At 47.3% G+C, this 27,980-nt stretch overlaps 1 protein-coding gene across 1 annotated transcript; it reads left to right on the top strand.

The window, feature by feature from the left end:
* Window positions 1-10,172: 10,172 nt before the first annotated feature.
* On the top strand, window positions 10,173-15,253 carry LOC110554555 (BPI fold-containing family A member 5). Its single transcript, XM_021647229.2, has 8 exons — window positions 10,173-10,223; window positions 11,062-11,284; window positions 11,714-11,870; window positions 13,139-13,246; window positions 13,549-13,698; window positions 14,436-14,514; window positions 14,783-14,846; window positions 15,184-15,253. The coding sequence occupies exons 2-8, from the start codon at window positions 11,074-11,076 to the stop codon at window positions 15,222-15,224; spliced, it is 810 nt and encodes a 269-aa protein (XP_021502904.1). The 5' UTR covers window positions 10,173-10,223; window positions 11,062-11,073; the 3' UTR covers window positions 15,225-15,253.
* Window positions 15,254-27,980: the final 12,727 nt, after the last annotated feature.

Here is a 27,980-nt window from a genome sequence, read left to right as displayed (position 1 = left end):
AAAGCTGACAGGATGGAGAGATGCAGGTACCAGCAACACAACTGCAAAGAGAAACACGCATTGTCATGGATACATGCACACATCATCATCATCATTATCATCATCACCATCATCATCATTGATAAACACACACGTCATGGATACACACACACCCCACACACACACACGCCAGATACATATGTGATACAAGTGCATGCAACCTCACACCACTATATATGTACATGTGCAAACATATACAGACTCAGTACAGTCAAGTTCACCCAGGTACAAAGATACATGTCCAAACACATGCACAAAGAGCCAAGCTCTTTATTGCTGAGCTCCCATCCTTGGGTCTCAGCATGCCTTCTTCCCTCAGAGGGCCAGTCTGAGGATGGGATGGTACCAGTGAGAGTCATTGACTTCAAGTCTCCTCTCCTGATCAAATACTTCTTCCAACAGAATCGTTTCTTGCTGTTCAGTCTACTGCTTCTTGCACAGCTTGCACAGCTCAGAGAAGGCGGCCCATTGTTCTGGAAAATGATATCCCTGCCTTCTCCCCATGGAACCTGATCTCCTCCTTTCCCATCATGCATGATTAATCCCATGATCATCACTAAATAAAATAGCTCGTCATCTGCACTAATGTCTTGTGTTCTTCACCATTATTTAACTTAAGGCTTTACAGGCTAGAAAAAGGCTGAGGCCGTACCCTAGACTCTAGGGCCTAGACCCTCACATCCCAGTTCTGAATGGTCTTGATCAGCTGAGGGCTGGAGTTCAGCTGTGTATAAATGAGGCTGGCTGCCCTGCTGCTCTTGGGTGCTGTGGATAAGCACTCAGGCACTGATGTTCACACACAGGGTGCTACATAAGTGAGGCACCTGACAGTAGCTATGCTCCAGAGCTGGGCTTGCAAGCAGAGTATGTGAGGACGTACGTGTCTCAGTTCTACATCTCAGGCTGGCAACTGTGGAAAGGTGCACCAAGCATAGTGGCCTGGATGGTGGCCACTCTGTGTGGAGATGTTTTGGAGGCCATGAAGGACACACCTGGAAAGCTAAAGGACACTGTCCTTTCTGTTCTTTTCTGTTCTTTCAGCAACAGAAGGGCAGAAATGACAAAGAGAAAGAATAGGAGGAAAGGCACTGGGGTCCAAAGCTTGTGAAAAGCAATGAAGAAGCTAACTGGAGTCGTCATGTTATGTTTTGGCTTCTTTTTCTTGGGGGTGGGGGGGAACCTGATCTTTGAGGAAGCAAGAAGAGAAGGAGAAAAGTTGATATTGTATAGAATAGATTCTGGTTTTTCAGGGTACCCTGCTCTCAGGACATCATCAGTATACGGGGTGACTAGAACTGTCCTGTTCCTGGGCTTGTTGAAGGTCAAAACCCACCTGTGGATGGCATGCTGCAGAGATGTGAGGCTTCCTTCAGAAGCATATTACAGGCAGCCCTTTCCCACAAGGAGATAAAGAAAAAAAATGAGCGCAAGAAAAGAGTCTCTGGAAGACTCTGGGAATCTTGGCAAAAATAAAATAAATGGATAGATAGATAGATAGATAGATAGATAGATAGATAGATAGATGGATGGATGGATGGATGGATGGATGGATAGATAGATAGATAGATAGATAGATAGATAGATAGATAGATAGATAGATAGATAGATAGATAGATAGGCAGTCTAGTGGACACCCAAACAGGGAAAGGGACAGAGAGACTCCAAGGCATCTTTCCCAGAGAAACGGCAGCATGTGGCCTGCTCATTGGGTCCCTGAACAGCCCACTTTTGTGACCCTGACTCCAAGTTCACAGACTTCTCTCATGTTTGCTGAAAAGCAATCAGAAGTGGTTGCTTAGTACCAGCTACCTGAGGTGGAGGTAACACTTAAGACAAACAATGCACAACGATAAGCTTTCAGAGGACGATCTGGGACACGGGATGTAGGCTTTGAAAACATTCAGGAGGCCATCCATGCATATGGCAGGGTTCTTGAGGTTCAGAACAGCCTGAGGAGGACCTGTGCTCTCACCTCTGCTAACTTGAAAGTTCTGTGAGAGCAAGTGGTATAGACTAAGGAGAGGGTTGTGAGAGAAGATGGTGGCAGTTCATTGCTCTGGGCTCAGTTCTGGTACTAAGCTCCAGAAGGTCAATCTGAACCAGAAGCAATTTACTATTAACTAACTTACTTACTACTTACTAACTTGTTAACTTACTGACTTACTTATTAACTAAGGCTGGAAACTACCTGGGTCCAGTGGGTCCCACTGGCCTTGAGTGTTGCAGAACTATCAGTATATCAGGGCTCATGTCTGAATCCTGGACCACATCTGGTTGCTCAGTCCATTCTGGTGAGGTAGCTCTTTGATTGTGGAACCTACTGGACCCTAGAGATCCTGGCTGGGCCATTCTTGTATGGGCCGATTCCTTTTGGAGATGGAGTTCTGTTGAATCTGTCCATTTGTACTGGTGGGGCTTCATCCAAGTGAAGGCAGTTCAGGTCACAGCATTAGTGTAAGATGTATGGTCGTCCCCAGCACCCAGTAACAAGCAAAGAGCTGTCATTTGAAGATATGTGTATGGAAGTCACCTCAGGAAGCTTACCTGACCAACAGCCTAGAAACTGAGCACCCCAGGGGCAGTGTCCTGTTGCCCCAGGCACCAATCAACATAGGCAAAGGCTATGGACACCTGCAGTGTCATTGGGCCAGCAACTCCAAAGTCTTAAAGTCAACATATGGTCTATGGCTTGTTAAATGTCATCCAAAGCCTGCTGCTGCAAAAGGCCCCATTCAAAGTGGGGGGTTTTATAAGCCACCTTGATTAGGGGAACCCCCCAAAAAAAAGTGTGTAATAGAGAATATGTAGTCCTTAGTTCTCAAAACCTGTAGTCATATCATCTGGCTTGCTTCCAAGTGCCATTTCCTGCTGAACCATCTCTTCAGCCCAAGCCCATATTAGTGGATATCACCATAGACAAAAAACATTTGTTTGACTATTTTGGGGGGTATGCTTTTGGCTTCTTGTCCATGTGACCCCCTAGGAAATGCGCCTACTGGACTTCACCTAGATTATAGTTTAGTTAAGGACTGAAGTCAGTCTGGTCTTCAGGGTACCCTACTCTCAGGACGCCATCAGTATACCAGGAACTTTCCTGTTTCTGGGCTTATTGAAAGTCAAACCATCCACAGTTGGCATGCTGCAGAGATGTGAGGCTCCCATCAGAAGCATATTACAGGCAGTAACAGGTGGGCATATATCCCTTTCTCACAAGGAGGTGGAGAAAATGGCACTAACTAAGCCAATAATAGCATATCCATGTCTAGCAGGGGTGCAACTGTCTCCATGACACTCATGGCATCTGCCATGCCAGGCCCAAAGGCATCTAGTTTGTTGTAGCCCACTGCCAGCCTCCATGCCCTGGAAACCTTGTGAACTAGTGACAAGCTTGTTTCTGACACTCCTGCCTCAGTAAGTCCTGGACAACCAAAGGAAGTATGTCCCATCCCTCCAACATAGCTTTTGCTGACTAACGCACCAGGGCTTGGCTGGCAGCCGAGTGGGTCACACATCCTCCTGTGTGAGCAGGCATATTCTCTCGGGGGCTGGTGTTGTTCTCCTCCACAAGCAGGCACCGTGTCAGTGCTGTGATGCACTCAGCAGCAGAAACCATGGTCACCAGCGCTCTAGCCCCAGAGGCCTCGCCCACAGTGCATAGGCACCATGGGCAGAAAAACATTCTGAGTCAGCAAATTATCCCCAAACTACCTGATGTCACCAGTTTCCATTGTCTCCTAAGGAGACCAGAAAATCTTGTCATGGAAGCAACAATACGCAAAAGCCACAGGAAAGTCTATGTCCTGCTTGAGCCCCTTTTTATCTTAACAGGGAATGAGGCCACTGGTCACTTGGTCCCATTCCTGAGAGCACCATTCAGCCTAAGGCATGTATTTACAATGGTCCTTACCAAAGAAGCACCAATCAGGCTGTGGTGTGGGGCTTCTCTGACCTTTTGCCCATATCAGCTCTTTCACTGTCAAATTTCTCCCTTAGGAAATGATCTGATTTTAAGTCTCATTAAGACTGTAAGTCGTTCATCAATGCATGAAAACAGGTCTCACTACAAGGGCTCAAGCAACCCAGATCAGGGAGGGCTTCCTTCAGGCCCCTCTGCTGCTCTGGGCATTCTCTGGGATGTGATGAGAGTTCATGCTCACCACATTACATCTGTAAGCCAAAGGATGGGCAGCACCTCAGTCAGCCCATCACCCACTCCCCCACGGCTAACCCTACCTTGAGGCAATGACCTACCATGGCTTCTTTCCTGGGTAACCCTGCTTACTGTGCCGGACTGAAGAGCAGAACAGCACATACTGGTCACCAACCCCCAGAGCAGAATTTAATCACTTCTGTCCATGGCTGGGTAGCATGCACAAGGCTTTGTTCTAACCCTCTAGCACCATACACACGCAACAAAAACTGTAGGACAACTTTTGTTTTAGACTATGTATTTCCGTGTGATCTCAAACTCACAGAGACCCACCTGCCTCTGCAGCTCGAGTGCTGGGATGAAAGGGGTGTGCCATCACACCTGGCAAACTTAAATCAAGTTCTGCCTGAGTGTTCTGTAGCAGTGTCCTCTCAGCGCATCACTTTGATTAGCTACAGCTCCCGGGTCTGCGGTGAGTGGATGTTGGTGTTTTCCCAGGAAGAAGCAGAAACAATAAAAATAACCCAAGGGAACTGGACACTCTCCAGCATACTCTAAAGGGAGCCTTCAGGCTGAAAGGGAAGCTGATGATGAGCAGAAGCTACAAATGGAGATGAAGACCACCTTACAGATGAGTACAGAGGTAAAAATAAAAGGTGGTAGGGCCAAGAGGTAGCCCAGTAGGTAAGGTGCTTGACCCGCACACCTGCCTGGCATTGCACTGAAGTTTGTTCTCCAGGATATACACACAAACACACATACTTACACATACATACACATACATGCACCATACTCATAAACACACACATACACATACACACACACACATACATACATAACCCTATACCAAGCCTGGCATGATTGCACATACTTGTACTCCCAGCAGTGAAGAAGCAGAGATGGATCTCTGAGACTTTAGGCCTAGACCTTCTTGGCAAATATTACATCAATGAGATACTTTCTCTCTCAAAAAAATAATGTGGATAACTTCTGAGGGATAATAGCCAATAGCCAAGGCCGCCTTCTGGCCTCCACACACATGAGTACTCACATAAACACATGTGCACATATACGAACATACATTCACAAACACAGAAGATGGTGTAAACATATTTCTGCCTGTAACTCTTTCCTCCTCCTAAAAGTAGAGAGACCATTTAGAGGAACAATGGTATAAATGTAGGTAATGAAGGGGCCAAACTCCCCCCGATCCCCAGAAGCCAGGATCTGAAGGTCATGTAAGGCTTCAATGTGCACAGTTTACTCTGCACCCTCAAGAAGGAGCTGATGGACACACTAGTCCCACTCCAGGCCTGAGATGAACTTACCCTTCACGCATGTCGCCTCACTGTCCAGCAAGGATTCCACCTCATCCCCTCGGGTATGGAGACTCCGATGCCTGAAGTTACAGAGCTTGAGAGCAGTGGGTCTATCAGACGCCAGCATTCAGACTCCACCCCTCAGGCCCTGAAAACTCTTAGGCTTCTGACAAGCCCGGTGCTTTAAAAAACAGACAATAACAAAAAAGGGGGGGTCTGTAGCACAGGCTGACCTCAGAACTCCCTATGTAAGCAAGGTGACTGTGAACTTCTGGTCCTCCTGCTTCCACTTTCCAAATGCTGGGATTATGCTAGGCAAGCACTCTACCAACTAAGTTATGGACGTGCCCAGCCTACTTTCTGCAATAAACTTATTTTGACTGTGATTAGTGTCCAGCTGGGTACAAGATTAAATACACACATCAGTTTCCTTATATTAATTGTTGGTCCCTAATATAGGGCTGTAGATTTATCAATAAAAACATAGGAGATGAGAGTGTGGCTCAATAGCAGAGTATGTGCTGAGCAGGCCCAAGGCCCTGGGCTCCATCCTCTATACTGGAAATGAAAGCCGAGCCACACCTGCCCTCGGACTCTGGGCTCAGTGATTCACCATGGGTGAATTAACAGGGGCTTGGGCAGCATGGTTTGAAAGGCGGTAGGGTGGTGACAGCGCAGCCATGGTGGCTTTCCATGCCACCCCAATAAGAGGACTATGAGATTCTCCACAGCACTGGCACAGCCTCCAGTGGCCCCTACCAGAAGAGCCAGAGAAAGAACACCAGCAAGATACTGGTTTGGAAAGAGCTTGACTACGGCTTCATGACAGAAGCTGAGAAATGTGATGGTTTCTGGAGTGAATTTGCTCCCTGAGCCGAAGCATCCAAGCATCACCCATTACTATGATACCGTCATCCACGGAAACGTTACTTGCATTAATTACTTTCCCAATGCTGTGATAGAATGCCATGACCAAAATCAACTCACAGGAAGAGTCTTCTTTTGGTTTATGGTTGCAGAATGAGAGTCCATGATGGTAGGGAAGGCACAGCAGCAGACAGCTGGAGCAGCTGGCTGATTACATTTCTTTCAGCATGCAGGAACAAAGAGAATGAATCAAGTGAGAAGAAGCTACAGAATCTCAAAGCCCACGTCCAGTGATGCACTTCCCTCAGCAAGGGTCCCTCTTAGAGGTCCAGAACCTCCTTAAGCAGCGCCACCAACCAAGGCCACGTGTCTGGGTACATGAGCCTATGGGGAACACTTTCATTCAAACAACCATGTCCTTTTACAATGTAGTGGAGTGTTGTGAGGGTATTGACCTGACTAGTCTAATAAAAGGTCCAAAGCCAATATGTATATGAGGAGTTTGTTCTTGGGGTGATGACTCGGTTCACACTAGTCCTGAAAAAAAGGTCACAAAGGAAGCTGCTTGCACTGTGCCACACCACGATCTGAAACCAGTCAACGTCTTCCTGGATGACAAGCAAAACAGCAAGCTTGGGGTCTACTCTGGGTTAGCCAGAATATTCGACCAAGATATGAATTTTGAACATCTGTTAGCAGAAGGCCTTATTGTGTCTTCTGTGTTATGTTATTGTGAGAATTCAGCTATCTGGTCCCTGGGTTGTTCAATGTATCCATTATGTGCATTAATGCCTCCAATTATACCTTTTAACCAGAAAGAACGTGAAGAGAAAGTCTGGAGTCAGATCCAGGTGAACTCCAGGCTGTGGCTCTGACCAGGTGATTGACATTACTACGGTGATATTAAACAGAAAGGGTTGCCATGGACCATCTGCTGAAAAAAAACTCTTGAGAACTGTTTGACAGCTCAGTTGGCAGCAGAAGAACAAGAGGAAATCTCGAGGGGATGGCTCTTAGGACCCCCTGTTGTGTTGCAGGCTTCCATCCCAGGCTGAGGGACCTAAAACTGGAGGAAAAGTAGTTGTAGAAGCAAGAACCAGCCAACAAAGCCAAAGGAAGAAACCTAGAACAGAAGAAACACGAACAGCACATTCAAGAGTGACCAGACATGTTTCTTAATGTTTAATTATGTATATGGAATGTACGCATTTGTATACATAAGGGCAAGGGCCTGCAGAGGCCAGAAAACAATGTCTGTCTGCCTGGAGCCAGAGTTACATGAGGATGCAAGCTACCAACTTGATGGGTGCTGGGAACTATACCCAGGTCCCTTGCCAGAGGAGCATGCACCCTTAGTTGCTAAGCCATCTCTCCTGCCCCAGTCCACAGGTCCTTGACCCTTCCTCCTCAATAGTTCATTTTGCTGTGAAAAGTAGAGAATATGATGAGGAATGAAAGTGCAGACAGTGTGCTCACTTCTAATCTAAGTACAAGGACCAAAGAGCCACTTGGCGCCCAGCTGCACAATCAGGCAGTCAGATATTGGAGGAAAACACAGCAGAGAGAGAGAGAGAGAGAGAGAGAGATACAGAGACAGGGCCAGAGAGGTGGTATATTAGTCCAGATTTGTGAGAGGAACCAAACCAATCGATGAAATGATGCATATGAAGAGGAGTTATCAGACTGCCTTACATGGCCTGGGCTGAGTAGTTCTAACAATGGCCCTCTCCACACTGGAGAGGCTGAGGACCCAGGCCCTGCTCACTCCATGACTGGATGCCTCCGCAGTCCCAATCTGGCATACAAGAACTGGAGGACACTCAAAGTGCTGCGGGTCCTCAGGCACCTCAGAAGGCTAAAGAGGCCGTGTTACGATGGCAGTGGTGGGCGGCAGAAGTAACAACAGCAGAATGGGCCACAGGAAGGTAGAGACCGCAGACAAGCCAAACACAGCCCAGCTTTTCGTCTAGGATCTATGCGTGTCTGGTGATTGGCTGATGAGCCTCCCACCCTGAGAGAGCGGCTCAGTGGTTTTGAGTGCTTGCTCTCAGTCCTAACAGGCTGGAGTTCAGGTCCCAGCACCCACACCGGGCAGCTCCCAAACCTCTGTAACTTCAGCTCCTAGAGCTCTGGTGCTGTTATGCCAGGTTCACGGGACCCTCAGAGACCACCAGGAGACAACTCGATGCAATTGCAAGAGAGCTTTATTACAAGAGCGATTAAACTCGGGACCCAAGTCTCACTGATGCAGCAGTAGAGTGGGACCCCGAGCTCTGAGTGAGCAGGATTTTTAAAGAGAAAGTCTGTGAGCAGGGGGTTTCCATGACAGCAAGCAGGGGGGCACAAGTCTTGGCATTACAGAATTGGGTGAGGTTTAGCAGGGTGGGGTGACCTTTTCTGAGGTACATAATCACAATGGCTAAGGCATATAATCACAATGGCTATTTTTCTAAACCACATCTGAAACATTGGGGAGAATTTTCCCACCCAATTCTCAACCAATTCCCATTGATTATTGCCAGGGAGTTTGTCTCTATTTTCTATGAAGCATTTATTCTCTTATATTTCCTGGAGGCTGTTGCTAGGAGAGTTAACTTTTTTTTCTGCCAGGTGTACATTCTGTGATATTTCCTGGTACCTGAATTCAGTTCCCAGTCAAAATCTTTATTTCAAAATGGAGTTATATTCTGGCTAACTTAAACTCTTCAGTGCCATCTTCTGGTCACTGTGGGAATTCAAACACACACATGTGCATACGCTCACACAGACACATGTAAATAGAAGCATAAATGAAATAATATGTAAACATGCATGTTCATGTGATTATGAGTGTCACATGTGTGCGTGTGTCAGAGAAAAGCACAGGGTGTCAGAAATGCTGGAAATAGAGTTATAGGGCAGGTTCCAGGATCCAAACCCGGGTCCTCTACAAGAGCCAGAAACACTCTTAGCCAGTAAGCAAACCCTCCAGATAATAACCTATCTCACAAAATAAATCTTTATCAGAAGTGGCAGGCGTGGTGTAGGAAATCAAAGGGCAAGCAAACATGAGGAGGCCTTCTCCATCTCTCAGCACGTTGGCGAGAAGAAAGACAGAGTGTGGATGTCTCTCTGTCCTGCCGCCTCACCCTGGAACCCCCCTTCTCACTGTAAAAGCTTGTCCCCGCCTAAGGGACCTGGCACATGTCCGATGCCCCCATTGAGTGCATGCTATTATTATCCAATGAGTTGACGTCTAACTTTGGCCTGTCCTCTCTGGATCATTTGTCCTAACTGGACCTCAGTTTTCTCCTCTGTAAACAAGTAGCCTCCCTGCCAAGAACCAGGTGAGGACCTACGCACATGCATGCACACACGCACACACCTACACACACATGTGTGCAGAATTGAGAGATCGATCAGAGCTGGGAAGGCCACGTGTAGTGTATGAGCAAAATATCACCAAATAGAGAAAAAGAATAAGGCCAGGGAAGGATGTGGATGAGAGCTAAGAATGGAGTTCCTGACAAGGCGACCCACATATTCCAAACCTGATCTTCCTGCCACGATGGGCATGGATGCCATGCCTAAGCCTCATGCATGCGACCATGAAGTCCTTAATAACCTGCCATCTCAAGTTTGCTTGTGTAGCTTGTGGACCAAACAGCTGACTCACCTGTTGGCGTGATTGGCAATGGTTCACTTTGTAGAACCCTGACACTGGCAGATTGCAGAATTCGGAATTACCTGGAAGCACATCATCTAATCTCGTGTTTCCTGACTCCTGCTCTATAAAAGATGCTGTTGCCTCCTAAGCAGAAGCAGGTAGGAGAGGAGCCCAGGACAACCACTGAGACCTTGAGACTCAGGTAAGACCTGACTCTTCCTCTGCTCTACCGATGCCCCGGGTATCAGGACGACAGGCCCCCTGTTGCTGCCAGATGGTGCCACCACTCACTCGGGACCTAAAAACAACAACATCAAAACACTACCAGCTTATCAAGGGCAAGGATTGGCCATTTCCTAAAGAGGGCGACATTGATGGAGCACTCTCTCCATCTGACCTAAGTAAAAGCTCTAGAGAAGAAATTTTAACAAGGTCACCGTCACAGGTTGAGCTGCTGTCTGTGGTCATGTGACCTTTGGCGCTATGTGGCTCCTGATGGAATCCACAAACCATCATGGCCTGACCACAGACCAAAGAGCTACCCCATAGCAGAGGTGATGGCCGAGCAGTTCAGATCTTCAGCTTCTGCCATGTTGGAGTGTCTTCATCCGCACTGAAGAGAAGGGATGGGGGCAAAGGGCCAGGCCACCACAGTCACATCCCCAGCCCCAGAGGAAATCTGATGCTCACCTCCTTAAACAGAGGCTTCTGGACCAGGCAGGCCTGGCTTCAGATCCTCTCACAGCTGCAACCTGTGACCTTGGGGCAAAGTGCCTAGAGTCACCAGGCCTCTGTCCCACTGTGCAGGAGGGGTTGTCTGTGTCCACGTCTGAGGATGTGGTGACCATGAAGTTGGTGACCGAATGCATCAGCCTGGGGCCTGGGACAGACTCCTATGGCAATGTTAGCTATTGTTGCTAGTTATCAGCTGCTGGAGTTCTGGGGAGGAAATAGTGACAATCCCAGCCGTGGGGACAAGGCAGGCAGTGCAGAGAATCCTCTGATCTCCATAGACAGTGGACTTGTCGTTCTGTCTGCAGACACCAAGAGACATGTTTCTAGTCGGGAGCCTCATTGTCCTCTGTGGGCTGCTGACCCAGAGCACAGCCCAGCTGGCAGGCCTGCCCATGCCCCTAACCTATGACCTGCCCATGTCCATGGGTCATTGCCGGTCCTTGTATCTGAGCCAGAGCCTGCCCTATGGAGTGACTCCAGTCGTGTCCACGTATCCTACGGACCATCTAGCTAGAAATTTCAGACATGGTGAGTCTCTACAGTCTCTTTGGGGGTGGGGGGTGCACGTGTGTGTGTGTATGTGTGTGTGTGTGTGTGTGTGTGTGTGTGTGTGTGTACATGTTTCCACACATCTGCTCTAGTCTATTCAGCTTCCCAATAGGAAGGAAATCATCAGAGAAGGAGGATCTAAGGCTGGAGAGCAGTTCTCTGTGACCCTTTAATACAGTTCCTCATGTTGTGGTGACGCCCACCACCATAAAATTCTCCTTGTTGTCACCTCATAACTGTCACTTTGCTACTATTATAAATCATAATGTAAATATCTGTGTTTTCTGATAGTCTTAGGCGACCTCTGTGAAAGGGTTGTTCAAGCTCCAAAAGGGGTCATGACCGACGGGTTGAAAAACTCTGCTGCAGAGTTAGTAACTGTGACCCCTGAGAGTCTCTGCTTTGCAGCTTTCAGCCAAGGCCTGCTGTCTGGGGGGCTTCTGGGCTTTCTGGAACACATGCCGCTCCTGAACTATGTGAGACCTGTAGGAAGCAATGCTGGTGGCCTGGTCGGGGCGCTTGGAAAAGTGATTTCATCAATCCCTCTCCTGAACAACATCCTTGAGTGAGTAGTAATTTGGTCCCTGCCAGTGACTGAAGACTTGCTCGCCCCAAGCATCAGCCCTGCAGAGGGAGAGGGAGGGGCAGAGCGTGGACGGAGCCAGGACTCCTCCCAGGCCCCCTCCACGCTGGCAGGAACACCGGCCCTTTGCACTTGCAGTCATCTCCAGTCCTAAGGCATGTCCTGGACCCCAACAGCAGCTGTTCTCCCTGTGTCAAGCCTTCCACGGCAGCGCCACGATCCCCAGTTCCCAGATGGGAAGAGTGAGGCACAGAGATGTGCCTGTGCTCCCATAGCTAGGGTGATGCAGAGTCAGGAATCTAACTCAGAGAAGCCCTGAGCGGGGGCCTTTGCCACCCACTGCCATCACCCACTGCCACCTGGGGAAGGTGAGCAGTCACTAGGCCACACCCTCCTCATCTGTGTCACCTGAGCCTGAGGCCTGATGTGCTGCTTCCCATGGACCACTCAGAGAGGGCTTCTTAGGCACAAAGCCACAATAGGGAGATTGTTGCTGCGACCGGATACCCAGGCCTGAGTCCCGGAGAGAGACTGGACCAAAGCCGTTGCCAAGACTCCCAGCCTCCCAGGTCTTTGCTTTCTGACCTAGAGACAGTCAGACAGACTTCAGTTTAATTTCTGTAAGAACTGTCTGCCCTGGATGACCCGAGGTCAGGCGCCCAGTCTCTCCCTGGCTTGATTTCTCCCCCTGTGAGACGGAGAGAAAGACTGTGGAGACCAGGGAAGGGGAAATACCTGGCACCATAGACAGCTTAGAGGAGGCTTCCTCCCACCCTTTTGCATTCCTTCCAACTTCCTGCCCCTTGAAGGCCATGACAGGTTGATTAATTTCCATCATTACTCTTATACAGGATTTATTCCTGCCAGTGTATCTTCTCTGCCTGTGCTAACAGTCCGTCTTCCATGTACCCACTCTTCCTTCCTTTCATCCACCCTCCCACATAATCGATTACTCATCTTCCTTCCTACTTAAAGTCAGTCTCTTTCTTTGAAGAGCAAACAACCAGCTCCTTTCCTCAAATATCTTTTAGACTTGAGGCAAGCAGAGGACCAGGTATGTTGGGATCTGATCTGGAAGGAAGCTGGAAATGATAGGCATATGGTTCAGAACACAGAGCGGTTCTGACTGCAAGGGCACCCTCCTGTCTTCCTCACCTCAGATGGCCAGCTCTCCCTCAGAGATGAGTAAATTTAGGTAAAGGTGGTTCCCTGGCTTGAGGCTTAACATGCTCACGTTTCTCCCTGACCAGCATAAGAGTCACTAATCCCCAGCTGCTGGAAATCGGTCTTACGCAGAGCTATGACTTCCACCGCCTCTATGTCACCATCCCTCTGGGCTTTGAACTCAGAGTGAACACGTGAGTAGGTCCCAAGGCAGGTGGTGGTGGAAGGCCCCCAAGGGCAGAGCCTGGTGGCTATGGAGAGCTGCAGAGCTCTGACCCTTGAACTTTGCCTATTTGATGATGTCTAGAACAAACTGAGATCATGTGGAAAACACATTTGACCTCTTTGAGCCTTGGTTTCCCCTAACGGGAACAGCTCAATCCCACTGTGCCAAAATGGAGTAAGGTGAAGCCGACACTCCTGCCAAGAAGAAACCCTCCAACTGGGAGTGGGAGAGGCCAGACAGCAATAGAGCAGTCTCTGCCTTCTCTGCCAGACTGGTGGTCGGAAGTCTGCTGGAGCTGGCTGTGAAGCTGGATGTCACTGCGGAGGTTTATGCCGTGAGAGACATGCATGGGAGGAGCCGTCTGGTCATCGGCGACTGTGTTCACTCTCCTGGCAGCTTGCGCATCCACCTGCTTAATAGGTAAAGCCAAAGGACAGGCTTCTCTGCCCAGAGAGAGCAGGATAAACTGATGGAACAAATGGAAGGTGAATGAATAAGAGGACAGGAAGAAAGATGTATTTGGGGAGGAACCACGGATGGACAGTTGGGTAGATGAAAGGGTGGATGGAGGGATGGTAAGATGTTCAGTGGGCAGAGAGACAGATGTATAGGCAGGTGTATGAATAAATAAGGAAACAGATGAATAAATGCTCTCTTAATCCTTTATTAAATCAAGAGGAACAATTTCAAGTTGGATAGGCAATACAGGAAATGGTTTAAGATCATATTCTGATGAGGAGAGGAGAGCCAGAGAGCCTCTGACATGAACCTGGCCAGTGTTCCTCCAATTTGATCTTACCTTCCTTGTCTACAACACAAAACTATGTGAGATTATTAATGGAATCCTACTAAGTGGTATTAGATGCAGAGCCTATTTGGATTGCTTGTTTCAGTTGCCTGTCACATGGGAAGGCCCAGTCAGTCACAGGTAGTGTATAGGACCTGTCCACACCATGACTTGCATTTACTAAGCCTGTATATTGGGCTTTGCATGTATTATTTCATCAAGTCTCCATGACAACTACATACTAAGTACCCTCCATGCATGTGTGGGTTCCACATTCTTGTCCCTGAGTGTACCCAGTGGCTGCAGAACTTCTCCAGCCCAACCCCAAGCCTCTGATGATGATAGCACATCCATGCCTTTTCTCTTCCAGACTTGGTCCTCTTCAAAGCCTTATAGACAGCCTCACAGACATCTTGACTAATGTCATTCCTGGCCTGGTACAGGGTGTGGTAAGAGATCAAAATGACATTCCCCTGCTCCATGGGTCTTAGAGATTCTTGGGCTGAGCTACTCTGTATGAGAACTATCCATCATCCGTCGATCCATCTGTCCTGTGACCCAGCTGCCTGGGTTACTTATTTCCTCCAAACACATTGGTTGGCTTCTTCTGGGCTGTGGAGTGTATTCCTGAATTCAGTCTACCATGAGCATGCTGCCTGTTCAAGGGTCTCCTTCCAGGAGGTCCCACACCTAACGCCCCTCTCTGCCCTGGGTCAGGTGTGTCCTCTGGTCAATGGAATTCTCAGCCTCTTGGATGTCACCCTGACACATGACGTTGCTGGTAAGTGCTGTCTCCAAGTCCTCCACCCCCTCTGAGGAAGCATCAGTTTCCCACAAGTTTTGTCCCCACACGCCATGGAACAACCAGGTCTCGGTAGCCACACCCCTCTCCGATTGGGATGTCTTTGTCCCCTTGAATGATCCAGAGAGTTTGAGGTAATGTCTGCCCCTCCTGAGCCTGGCCTGAGAGCGGCCGCGCTGGCTGGAGGGGAACCCAGTGCTTACCGACATGTCTGGGCATGGGGAGCATGGCTGGTGTTCCAGAGCCTCGGGAAGCACCCAGGTTCCCCTTGGACTCCTTCACCTCCAGATCATAACTCTAGTCATTTTTGTTCTAGACTTGCTGTTGCATGGAGTGCAATTTGTCATTAAGGCCTAAGCCTTCCGAGAAAGGGCCTGTCTCTGCTGAGCTGGTAAATGCTGTTCCCACTCCCCAGAATTTGTGGACCAGCTGTCATCCACTAGGGCAGGGAAGCAAGGATCTTGACACAACAGCATCCACAGCAGCTCTCCCAGCAGCACCATCCTGGGTGCAAGGCCTTTAATACATGGGAGGAAAATGCTAGTTCCAAGTTACAGCAATACCCAAGGAAAGAGACAAACACGAGCACAGACACACAGAGATGCATGGAATCCACAGAATAACTGACGGGTGTGCCGATGGGCTGCAACCACACACAGCTTCAAAGAGAAATACATGTGGTAGTGGTGGGTACACACTCAAGCACATAGACATGAGAGTCAAACACTCGTCCATGGGGGCACACAGACACACACTCAAACACATGCACAAGAAGCCACAGAGACAGAGCCTTGGGTCTCAGCATGCCCCTGTCCCTCAGAGGACCAGTGGATGATAGCACAGTACCAGTGAGAGTCACTGACCTCAGTCTCTGTCCTGATTGAACTCTTCTCCCAACAGAACTGGTTCTTGCTGCTCTGTCCACTCCCTCTTGCCCAGCTCCCCACGGTTCACATGTCCTGACAGATGGCATGACCCACCTTCTCAAGGAACCCCTTCCTCAGGCTTGAAGACTATACTGTGTTCACAACCCAATAAAACGGCTCTTCTGCACTGGGGTCTTATGTTCCTCCCATAGCTTGAGAAGCCCTGAGAGCCAGAGAGCCAGAGAGCCCTGGCTAGGTGGTCAAGGCCATACAAGGGCTGGACCTCACATCACGGGACTGAGCGGCCTCAAACAGTTGAGGGCTGGGGTTCAGGCGCCTGCCCTGCTGTCCTCACAAAGTGTACACGAGGAAGCTGGGAGCTCAGTAGGTAAGAACTTGGGCATAGATGTTCATACCCACAGTATTACCACACAAAAAGTGAAGCATCCGATGGGAGAGCTGTCCAGCAGATGGGCATAGAAGGAGGGTGTGTGAAGACCTATGTGGCTCCAGTCTGCATCGAGGCTGGGGACCCATGGTGTCTTAACCAACATTTATATTGCTGTGATGAAACACCATGACCAGGGCCTGGAGAGATGGCTCCATGGTTAAGAGCATGTGTTGCTCTGGCAAAGGACGTGGGTTTGATGCCTGGAACCCACATGATGACCCACAACCATTTATAACTCCAGTTCCAGGAGTCCCAGTGCCTCTTTCTGTTCTGGGAGTACAAGGCTCACACATGGTATACATACGTACATACAAGCAAACACTCTCTCTCACACACACACACAAATAAATAATAATAAAAAAAAACCTAAAGTTTAAAAAATATGACCAAAAGCAATGAGGGAAGCAAAGGGTTTCTTTCAAACCTCACGGCTTACAAATCCATCACTGAAGAAAGCCAGGGAAGGAAGGAACCTGGAAGCAGGAGCTGAAGCAGAAGGCAGGAAGGAACCAAAATCTCTCAGTTGTGGGCTCCTGTAAAATAAAAAATAAGTTAAATCCTTTCTTATTCCAAGAGGGAAAAACCAAGGCATAGCCACAGTCACACCAACACAAAACCAAAGTCCACTAGTGTAAAGCTCAGCGTCAGACTTCTGGGACTCACTTATGCACTTCTGGTCTCCAGAGGGCTTGCCACAGGACAGAGGGTGCCTCTCTGAGGCTCAGGAAAGAGCCACGTCATGGCTGCCGATATCCTTGGTAGTCATCCCATGTATGGTACTGGCATCTTCAAAACAGTGTCTCCACAGCCACTTGGCTGCACCTTCACCAATAGCCCCTCCCAGACTGATTCTCTCAGGGACTCAAGTCATGCCAAAACAGTGCCAAATCTAAACTGTTCTCCTAAATCCCTTTACGCCTTCAAAACCAGCACCACCTGGGAAACTCTTACACATACCAAGTTTGGCTGCCAGCACAATAGACAGCCTTGGCCCCCTCTGGACCATAGTTTCTGTGAGATGTCCCTGAGGGAATTCTTTACGGAAGATTCTGCCTCGATGCTGCTGGTCAGGTCTTAATCATCACTGATTTCTCAGCTGCAGTGACCAGCATTGATTGTCCCATCAAAGCAAAGGTTTTACCTTAGTGGTCCCGCTCTCTTATTAATCACAGTCAATTCTTCAGCCCCAGCTAAGCAGACCACAGATTCTATTTTTTTATTAATTACACTTTATTAATTTTGTATCCCCCCATAAGCCTCTCCCTCCTCCCCTCCGGATCCCACCCTCCCTCCCATTTCTGCATGCATGCCCCTCCCCAAGTCCACTGATAGGGGAGGTTCTCCTCTCCTTTCTGATCTTAGTCTATCAGTTCTCGTCAAAAGTGGCTGTATTGTCCTCTTCTGTGGCCTGGTAGGGCTGCTCCCCCCTCAGGGGGAGGTGATCAAAGAGCAGGCCAATCAGATTATGTCAGAGGCAGTCCCTCTTCCCATTACTAGGTAACCTACCTGGACACCGACCTGCCATGGGCTACATCTGCGCAGGGGTTCCAGGTCATTTCCATGAATAGTCCTTGGTTGGAGTATGAGTCTCTGGAAAGTTCCCTGTGTTCAAATTTTCTTGTTCTGTTGCTCTCCTTGTGGAGACCCCATCCTCTCCAGCTCCCACTATTTCCCACTTCCTACACAAAATTCCATTCACTCTACCCAAGAGTTGGCCATCAGGCTCAGCATCTGCTTTGATAGTCTGCAGGGCAGAGGCTTTCAGAGGCCCTCTGTGGTATGTTCCTAGTTTGTTTCCTGATTTCTTCTTCTGGCTTTCAGAGGCCCCCTGTAGCAGGTTTCTAGGTTGTTTCCTATTTTCTTCTTCCTCTGATGTCCATCCTCCCTGCCCCTCAGGATGGGGATCGAAAACTCTAGCCAGGGTCTTCTCTCCTGCTCGGCCTCTCTAGATGCACAGATTCCGGTGGGTCCGTCCTACATTGCCTGTCTATATGAGTGAGCGTATACCGTGTGTGTCTTTTTGCTTCTGGGACAACTCACTCAGGATGATCCTTTCCAGGTCCCACAATTTACCTGCAAATTTCATGATTTCCTTGTTTTTCATTGCTGAGTAGTATTCCATTGTGTAGATGTACCACAATTTCTGCATCCATTCTTCAGTTGAGGGGCATCTGGGTTGTTTCCAGCTTCTGGCTATTACAAATAAAGCTGCTACAAACATGGTTGAGCAAATGTCCTTTTTGTGTACTTGAGCCTCTTTTGGATATATGCTTAGGAGTGGTTTGGCTGGATCTTGAGGAAGCGCTATTCCTAGTTGTCTGAGAAAGCATCAGATTGCTTTCCAGAGTGGTTGTACAAGTTTACATTCCCACCAGCAGTGGAGAAGGGTTCCCCTTTCTCCACAACCTCTCCAGCATGTGTTGTCACTTGAGTTTTTGATCTTGGATATTCTCATGGGTGTAAGGTGAAATCTCAGGGTTGTTTTGATTTACATTTCCCTAATGGCTAATGAGGTTGAGCATTTCTTTAAGTGCTTCTCTGCCATTCGATATTCCTCTGTTGAGAATTCTCTGTTTAGCTCTGTTCCCCATTTTTTAAGTGGATTACTTGGTTTGCTGCTTTTCAGCTTGTTTAGTTCTTTATATATACTGGATATTAGTCCACTGTCAGATAAAGGGTTGGTGAAGATTCTTTCCCAATCTGTAGGCAGTCATTTTGTTTTGATGACAGTGTCCTTTGCTTTACAGAAGCTTTTCAGTTTCATTTATTGATTGTTGTTCTTAGAGCCTGTGCTGTTGGTGTTCTGTTCAGGAAGTTTTCTCCTGTACCAATGAGTTCTAGGGTATTCCCCACTTTTTTTTCTAGCCGATTTAATGTGTCTGGTTTTATGTTGAGGTCTTTGATCCACTTGGACTTCAGTTTTGTGCAGAGTGATAAGTATGGGTCTATTTTCATTTTTCTACATGTAGACATCCAGTTGGACCAGCACCATTTGTTGAAGATGCTATCTTTTTTCCATGTATGGTTTTGGCATCTTTGTCAAAGATCAGGTGTCCGTAAGTGTGTGGGTTTATTTCTGGGTCCTCTGTTCGGTTCCATTGATCCACCATTCTGTTTCTATGCCAGTACCATGCAGTTTTTAAAAATGTTGCTCTATAGTACAACTTAAGATCAGGGATAGAGATACCTCCAGAAGATCTTTTATTGTAGAGGATTGTTTTAGCAATTCTGGGTTTCTTGTTATTCCATATGAAGTTGAGAATTTTTCTTTCCAGGTCTGTAAAGAATTGTGTTGGTAATTTGATGGGAATTGCATTGAATCTGTAGATTGCTTTTGGTAAAATGGCCATTTTTACTATGTTAATCCTGCCAAGCCATGAGCATGGGACATCTTTCCATCTTCTCATATCTTCTTCTAATTCTTTCTTCAGAGACTTGAAGTTTTTTTCATACAAGTCTTTGACTTCCTTAGTTAGGGTTACTCCGAGGTACCTTATGTCATTTGTGGCTATTGTGAAGGGTGTTGTTTCCCTAATTTCTTTCTCAGCCCTTTTGTCTTTTGTATACAGGAGGGCTACTGATTTTTTTGAGTTAATTTTGTATCCGGCCACTTTGCTGAAGGTGTTTATCAGCTGTAGGAGTTCCCTGGTGGAGTTTTTGGGGTCACTCACGTATACTATCATATCATCTGCAAATAGTGATAATTTGACTTCTTCTTTTCCAATCTGTATCCCCTTGATCTCCTTCAACTGTCTTATTGCTATAGCAAGGACTTCCAGCACTATGTTGAAAAGATATGGGGAGAGTGGGCAGCCTTGCCTTGTCCCTGATTTTAGTGGGATTGCTTTAAGTTTCTCTCCGTTCAGTTTGATGTTGGCTATAGGCTTGCTGTATATTGCCTTTACTATGTTTAGATATGTGCCTTGTATCCCTGATCTCTCCAATACTTTAAACATGAATGGATGTTAGACTTTGTCAAATGCTTTTTCAGCATCTAGGGAGATTATCATATGTTTTTTTTCTTTCAGTTTGTTAATATGGTAGATCACATTGATGGATTTCCATATATTGAACCACCCCTGCATACCTGGGATGAAGCCTACTTGGTCATAATGGATAATATCTTTGATGTGTTCTTGGATTCGGTTTGCAAGTATTTTGTTAAGTATTTTTGCATCAATGTTCATAAGGGAGATTGGCCTGAAATTCTCTTTCTTTGTTTAGTCTTTGTGAGGTTTAGGTACCAGGGTGACTGTGGCTTCATAGAATGAGTTTGGTAATGTTCCTTCTGTTTCGATTTTGTGGAATAGTTTGAAGAGAATTGGTGTTAGCTCTTCTTTGAAGGTCTGGTAGAATTCTGCGCTGAAGCCATCTGGTCCTGGGCTTTTTTTGGATGGGAGACTTTTGATGACCGCTTCTATTTCTTTGGGAGATATAGGACTATTTAGTTGATTTACCTGGTCCTGGTTCAGCTTTGGTAAGTCAAATCGATCAAGAAAATTGTCCATTTCTTTTAGATTTTCAAATTTTGTGGCATATAGACTTCTGAAGTAAGTCCTGATGATTGTTTGGATTTCCTCAGTGTCTGTAGTTATATCCCCCTTTTCATTTCTGATTTTGTTGATTTGGGTGGTGTCTCTCTGCCTTTTAGTTAGCTTGGCTAAGGGTTTGTCGATCTTGTTGATTTTCTCAAAGAACCAGCTCTTGGTTTCATTGATTCTTTGAGTTGTTTTATTTGTTTCCAATTGATTGATTTCAGCCCTGAGTTTGATTATTTCCAGCCGTCTGCTCCTTCTTGGTGTGTCTGCTTCTTGTTTTTCTAGGGTTTTTAAGTGAGCCATTAAGTTGCTTGCATGAGCTGTCTCAAATTTCTTCTTGAAGGCACTTAGTGCTATGAACTTTCCTCTTAGCACTGCTTTCATTGTGTCCCACAAGTTTGGGTATGTTGTGTCTTCATTTTCATTGATTTCTAGAAAGACTTTAATTTCTTTCTTTATTTCTTCCCTGACCCAGGTGTCATTTAGTAACAAGTTGTTCAGTTTCCATGTGTGTGTAGGCTTTTTGCTATTTCTGTTATTGTTGAGGTCAAGCTTTATTCCATGGTGATCAGACAAGATACAAGGGATTATTTCAACCATCTTGTATCTGTTGAGGCTTGCTTTGTGACCAACTATATGGTCTATTTTGGAGAAGGTTCCATGAGGTGCTGAGAAGAAGGTAAATTCTTTTGTGTTTGGGTGTAAAGTTCTGTAAATGTCTGTTAGGTCCATTTGATTCATGACCTCTGTCAGAGACATTGTTTCTTTGTTTAATTTCTGTTTTGTTGACCTGTCCTTTGTTGAGAGTGGGGTGTTGAAGTCTCCCACTATTAATATGTGGGGATCTATATGTGGTTTAAATTTTATCAATGTTTCTTTAACAAATGTGGGTGCTCTTGTATTTGGAGCATAGATGTTCAGGATTGTGATGTCTTCCTGGTGGAATTTTCCTTTGATGAGTATGTAGTGTCCTTCCCCATCTCTTTTTATTAATTTTGGTTGAAAGTCTATTTTATCAGATATTAGAATGGCTACTCCTGCTTGCTTCTTGGGTCCGTTTGCTTGGAAAGTCGTCTTCCAACCCTTTACCCTCAGGTAATGTCTATCTTTGTGTCTTAGGTGTGTTTCTTGTATGCAACAGATTGCTGGGTTTTGTTTATGTATCCATTCTGTTAATCTATGTCTTTTTATTGGAGAGTTGAGTCCATTGATGTTGAGAGAGATTAATGACCAGTGGCTGTTAGATCCCTTGATTTTGATGTTGGCTGTGGTCATCAGGTTGTGCTTTTTGTTTTACTGTAGTAAGGCTATTTATTTCCTGTGTTTTCTTGAAAGAAGCTATTTTTTGGGGGGTTGTATTTTCCCTTCCAATGTCTTCTGTAATGCTGGATTTGTTTGTAGGTATTGTTGAAATTTGTTTTTGTCATTGAATATCTTGTTTTCTCCGTCTATGAGGACTGAGAGTTTTACAGGGTATAGTAACCTGGGCTGACATCTGTGTTCTCTTAGGGTCTGCATGATATCCATCCAGGCCCTTCTGGCTTTCATAGTCTCTGTTGAAAAGTCAGGTGTGATTCTAATGGGTTTGCCACTATATGTTACTTGGCCTTTTTCCCTTGCAGCTTTTAGTATTTTTTCTTTGTTCTGTATACTTACTGTTTTGATTATTATGTGGCGGGAGGATTTTCTTTTCTGGTCAAATCTGTTGGGTGTTCTGTAGGCTTCATGTATTCTTATTGGCCTCTCCTTTAGCTTGGGGAAATTTTCTTCAATGATTTTGTTGAAAATATTTTCTGGGCCTTGGAGAAGGGAGTCTTCTTTTTCCTCTATACCTATTGTTCTTAGGTTTTGTCTTTTCATATTGTCTTGGATTTCTTGGACAGTCTGTGTCAGGAATTTTTTGAATTTATCATTTTCTTTGACAGATACATCGATTTCTTCCATTGTATCTTCTACACCTGAGATTCTTTCTTCCATCTCTTGTAGTCTGTTGGTTATGCTTACCTCTGTAGTTCCTGTTTTCTTCCCTAGATTCTTCCACTCCATTATTTCCTCCATTTGTGTTTTCTTTAATTTTTCCAATTCTATCTTCCGGTCTTGAGTTGTTTTGTTTACTTCCTTCACCTGTCTGATTGTACTTTCCTGTTTTTCTTTTAGTTCCTTCAACTCTGTTTCTTTTATTTCATTCAGTGCTTTAAGCATTTCCTTTCTAAAGGCCATATACTGTTTGGCTGCAGCTTCCTCTATTTCTTTACGGATGGCAATATTCTGTTTCAGTTTATCTTCCTCTATGTCTTTACATATCTTATTTGTTTCCTCTATTATCATCTTCATGAGCATAGTTGTTAGGTCATCTTCCTGAATTTCAGTTATGCTGGGGTGTCCAGGGCTACTTGCCCCTGGGTAACTGGGTTCTGGAGATGCCATATTGCTCTGTCTTTTGTTGCTTGAGCTTTTACGCTGGCCTCTACCCATTGTGCTATCTTAGGTGTTTGGGGTTATTTTCTGGTGGTTCCTGGGGATCCTGTGGTGGAGAGAATCCCCTTTGCAGAAAGCTGGTTTTTCCTGAAGGATGTCTTCTCAGCTTTTTGGGTATAGTCCCTGGATGGCTGGAGTTTTTTCAGGAGTTGCTGTTGCTCACCTCAGGGATAGAGACCTGAGTGGTAACTGTGGTCTTTGTTAGTCGAGAGGGTTCTCCTCTCACCCAGGGAAGTCCTGAGGGCAGCTGCCCTGTTTCTGGGTTTCTTGCTGTAAATTTAATGATCAGCTGCTGTGACCCAGTTGGACATCTGTCGCACAGCAACTGTTTGTGCCTGTGTCTGGAGCACAGCTGAGTGATGGCAGCTCGGCCCCGCCGTCTTTGCTAGACTTTTTCCAGGGAAGGATTGGGTACTGTACTGATTTAAGTCAGTACAGTTTCCTTCCTTCCCTGTGGATTTTCTGGAGACAGGGACTCTCAGTCTCTCTCTCTCTCTCTCTCTCTCTCTCTCTCTCTCTCTCTCTCTCTCTCTCTTTTTTTTTTTTTTTTTTTTTTTTTTTTTTTTTTTTTTTTTGCCCTGGTGCGCACTGCTCAGTCTCCGTCCGCTGGCTGGCTGCAGAAACTGCCTGTGTCTGGAGCACAGCTGAGTGATGGCAGCTCAGTCTCCACCTTTCCGGCCTTTGGGAACCAGGGTGTTTGCCTAAACTGGGTAATTTTCCCGAGACTTTTTCGGGGTGGGGGTGTCGGCTGAGTGCTCTGAGATCAGACCAGCCGTTTTCCTCCCTGTGTGTTTGCACTGGACAGTGAAACTCATTCGCTGGTGCCCTGGTGCCCACAGTTCTATCTCAGGCGGTGAATCAGGCGCGCAGGCAGGCAGGGCTCTGTGCCGGAGCCTGGATCCCCGGCTCTGGCTCCGGGCTGGCTCCTGGGGCGCCTGTGGAACCCGAGTCTTTTCCAGGGGATGTCTGGGTGACCTGAGGTCGATCCCAATCATTTCCTGCACCGTGGGGTTATCTCTCGACTGAAAATTCCAGTCTCTGATAGTGTGGTGCGCACGGTTCAGTCTGGGACTGTGACCAGAGACACTGGCTTGTGGCTCTGGGCTGGGGCTGGGGCTGGGGCTGGCAGCCGGCAGCCAAGCGTCTGGGAACCGGGATCTCTTCCGCGGTTTAGCCGGTTTAGCCGGGTGAGTTAAAAACTGATTGAATCCCCCACCGTGGGGTATCCTCTCACCTGGGAAACACAATGACTGTGTTTTATGGCCGCGAGTTCTGATTGCTGGTCACTGTGTTGATCCTGCTGCTGCTGCTCAGAATGAGAGTCCTCCTGGCCCACAGATTCTTAATACAATATACCACATGGTCCCAATAGCGTCCTTAGGGAACTCTCACTTCCCTCTGGACCTTCACAAGCCAGGCCTCCATCATCTGCATGGCTCTTAACATTTTTATCTTCCAAGATCCCACAGAACAGCCCACAGACATCTGAGCACTCAATGGCTTTTCCATTCCAAAGCTAAAATGCCACACATGCCTCCTGAAAACATGTGTCCAGCTCTGTCACAGCAATACCCCGTGACCTGGTATTAATTCTGACTTAGTTAGGGTTTCTAGTGCTGTGATAAAACACCATGACCAAAGCAACTTGAAAAAGAAAAAACTGATTTCAGTTACGGCAGCAATCTGGAGGCAGCAGAAACTGAAGCAAAGGCCCAGCCTTGTAGACCCCATGAAGGCGTGACTGAGGAGCAGTAAGACACAAAGAGGGTATTATACACATCACCAGACTCAGGAGTCTCATCAGAGGAAGAGTGAAAAGGCAGACACAGACAATTTAAGCAGACGCTCCCAGTGAGAAGCTGAAGTATTGTGACAGGCAGCTTTCTGTCAGTGGAACAAAATGCCTGAGGAAATCAACTTAAGGAGGAAAGGAGTTATTTTGTCTCTTGATTTGAGAGTTTTCAGTTCATGCTTCACTGACTCCTTGTGCTTTCAGGCTGTCACAAGACAGACCACCATGGCTCACTTCCTAACAACTGGGAAAGAAGAAGAAAGGAAGTCAGAGTCCCAGCGTTCCCTACAAGCTCACCCTCCCAATGACCTAGCTCTCTCCTATTAGGCCCCACCTCCCCGGTTCCACTGCCTCTTCAGAACTCCAGAGACTGGAGAACAAGCGAGCTTTGGAGGACAGCAGGTGTGCACACAACAAGGCAGGGGGCTTCCCCAAAAACCTGACATGGAGAGGAACCAGAAGCTTTCATTGGCCTGCTCATCACACACATCCCTCTTCCCTAGAAGTGAGTCACCAAGGAAGAGAGAATCAAGCTCGCTCTCTGGAAGGGAGCAGCTGAACATCTGTGGACGAGGCTAAAAGCTGTCCTCCCTCTCCCTTCCGACAGTCCCTGGGCATGGCCTTGAACCAGTGGCCAGAGGCTCAGGTGTGCAGTATCCTCCTAAGCCTCCTTTTCACCTAAATTCTTCTTTCTTTGAAATGAAAATGACTGTGCTGCAGGGTTTGGGTCGTGTGTTGTTGTTTTCTTGTTTACTCAGTGGCAATGTCCCTTTCCACTCTGTCCAAACCAGGTGAAAGCAGAATTGCTCTAGTGGGCTGTGAAAGGTTCTCCAGCCGTCCACATCTCTCCATCTGCTGTGTCTCCCCTATACGAGGCCTGTGTGGGGCAAGCTCAGGGGGGGGGTCCAGACAAAGCATGAAGTGAGGGAGAAAGCCTTTTCATCATCTTATCTTAAAATGTAAACTTGCTGACATGGCCTCTCACTCATATCTAGTTTGCAGTCACCTTCCATTAAGACAGTTTGCTTCTGAGGGTTTATTGACTTAATCCCATTGGGCTGGGTAGGTGGCTCAGTGGGTAGAGGCATTTGTCACTGAGCCTGAAGACCAGAGTGCTGGGGTCAAACCCAGGTCCTTATTTCTTTTTACAAGCACTGTATAGAATAATCCATCTCCTCAGCATGTAGGTATCTTGAAATAAAAAGCGGGGAGCATCTAGAGGAATATGTGAGGTAAATAAAGGAGATGGCGGGGCCTCACCAGACTCCTAAGACTTCCTAAAGCCAACAATCAGGCATCAGCATGTAGTTGTCTCTACAACCACAAGAGGGAGCAAGTGTACATGCTATTCCCCACTGTAGGCCAAAGAAAATTTTTACAGTGTGTATGTGTGTGTGTGTGTGTGTGTGTGTGTGTGTTCACATATGTTCCACAGAGTACATGTGTATGTCCCAATACAGCTTCCTAGTGTCAGTTCTCTCTTCTTCCACCGTGGGGGTCCTAGTGAGTCCATGGGTTCTCATTCTACTCTCCTCCTAGAATGGAGTGAGCAGACAGCAAAGTGTACAAACATGAGATACTTTCTTGTTAATTCAAGGGGTATTACGATGGTAAAAATACATCTTAAGACGCATTACCCTGAGGGCTTGAAATGAACCGAGTTTGAACTCTTCTCATCGCTGATGAGAGGTCACCGCTCTGAAAATGATACAGTTCAACGCTCTCAAGGCATCAGATGCCAGTCAGAGCCTTGGCCTGCCAGGCAGAAGCCTTGGGTACCACCACCTCTGAGGGATCCACCCAAAGACGTTAAAGGTTACCAGCGGGCCCAGGTGTCCCCCTGCTCTTTTCCCAGCCTGCTTCTGTGGAGCTCTGGCTGCCAGAGCAGCAGGGAGCAGTCCCTGATAGGTTGTCTCCGCCGATTACATAAGCAATCCAAGTCAGATTAAAAGAATTAAAAGGGCAGGTTTATTTGGGAACTGGACTCCTGGGCGAGTTCACCAGCCTCAGAGGACAAGACCAGAGGAAATCACATGCCCAGACTATGGCCGTCAGGGTTCTTAAGGATTGTAGGCGAAGAAAAATGAGGTGTCTGCCACACGCTGGACTTGGGCCCAGATATGGCCATCTGGAGCAGGGGCTTAGGTATCTGGCATCTTCAGGCGAGGAGGATGAGGACAACTGTCAGGCATTCCGGAACCAGGCCTCTGAGGCTCTCCTCGGAGGGTGCAGGGTTGGGGAGAGAGAATGGGATTTACCGGATCTTGTCGGGGAGGAGGGACAAGTGGAGATTCCAACAGAACGGTTTCCCCTGTGACTTCCTTGTCCCCCAGGCTTGAGTTGCAAGCCCACCCACCACAGCACCCTTGACTCCATTTCAGGCAGGAAGCCCAGCACCTGGGACCTCTTCCAGCCCATCACAGCTGATCAAAGTCGGGTCACCGGTCATGGCAGGAAAAGTGCCTTTATCCACGGATCCGTCTCAAGTCCAGGAGACCTGTACAGAGCAGGCACTGTGCACTCGACTGTCCTGCAAGAGTCCACCTCCATGGTGGTGGAGACTCGGTGCCTCTTGAGCCAGAGCTTTGTGAGCGCAGAGTCCAGGACTCAGGTGCCCATCAGTCTCCACAGTTTACGCTGCTTGCTGAATACAAAACCTCATGCTCTCCAGACACTTTTTTTATTAAAGTATTTACTTTACTTCCTGATGGCAGCTTCCCCCTTCCACCTCTCCTCCCAGTCCCTCCCTCTCACTCCCCTCCCCTCCCTCGTGCCCCTTCCCTTTCTCCTCAGAGAAGGGAAGGCTTCCCATGGATTTCAGCCCACCTTGGCATATCAAGATGCAGTAAGACTTGGCACATCTTTTCCTATTGAGGCTGGGCAAGGCAGCCTGGTGAGGGGAAAGGGATCCAAAGGCTGGCAACAGAGTCAGACACAGCCCTGCTCCAGTTGTTAGGGGATCCACATGAGACCCAAGCTGCACATCTG

Source organism: Meriones unguiculatus, chromosome 4 (genome assembly GCF_030254825.1).
Source record: "Meriones unguiculatus strain TT.TT164.6M chromosome 4, Bangor_MerUng_6.1, whole genome shotgun sequence".
NCBI classification, from domain to species: domain Eukaryota; kingdom Metazoa; phylum Chordata; class Mammalia; order Rodentia; family Muridae; genus Meriones; species Meriones unguiculatus.
This window is presented reverse-complemented; position numbering and strand designations above follow the sequence as displayed.

What these genes read in the sequence shown, in the direction of transcription:
- LOC110554555 (XM_021647229.2), top strand. Translation starts at nt 11,074, where the DNA reads ATGTTTCTAGTCGGGAGCCTCATTGTCCTCTGTGGGCTGCTGACCCAG. An exon ending in AGCTAGAAATTTCAGACATG is followed by an intron (nt 11,285 to 11,713) that starts GTGAGTCTCTAC and finishes TCTGCTTTGCAG; the next exon opens with CTTTCAGCCAAGGCCTGCTG. An exon ending in TTTGAACTCAGAGTGAACAC is followed by an intron (nt 13,247 to 13,548) that starts GTGAGTAGGTCC and finishes CTTCTCTGCCAG; the next exon opens with ACTGGTGGTCGGAAGTCTGC.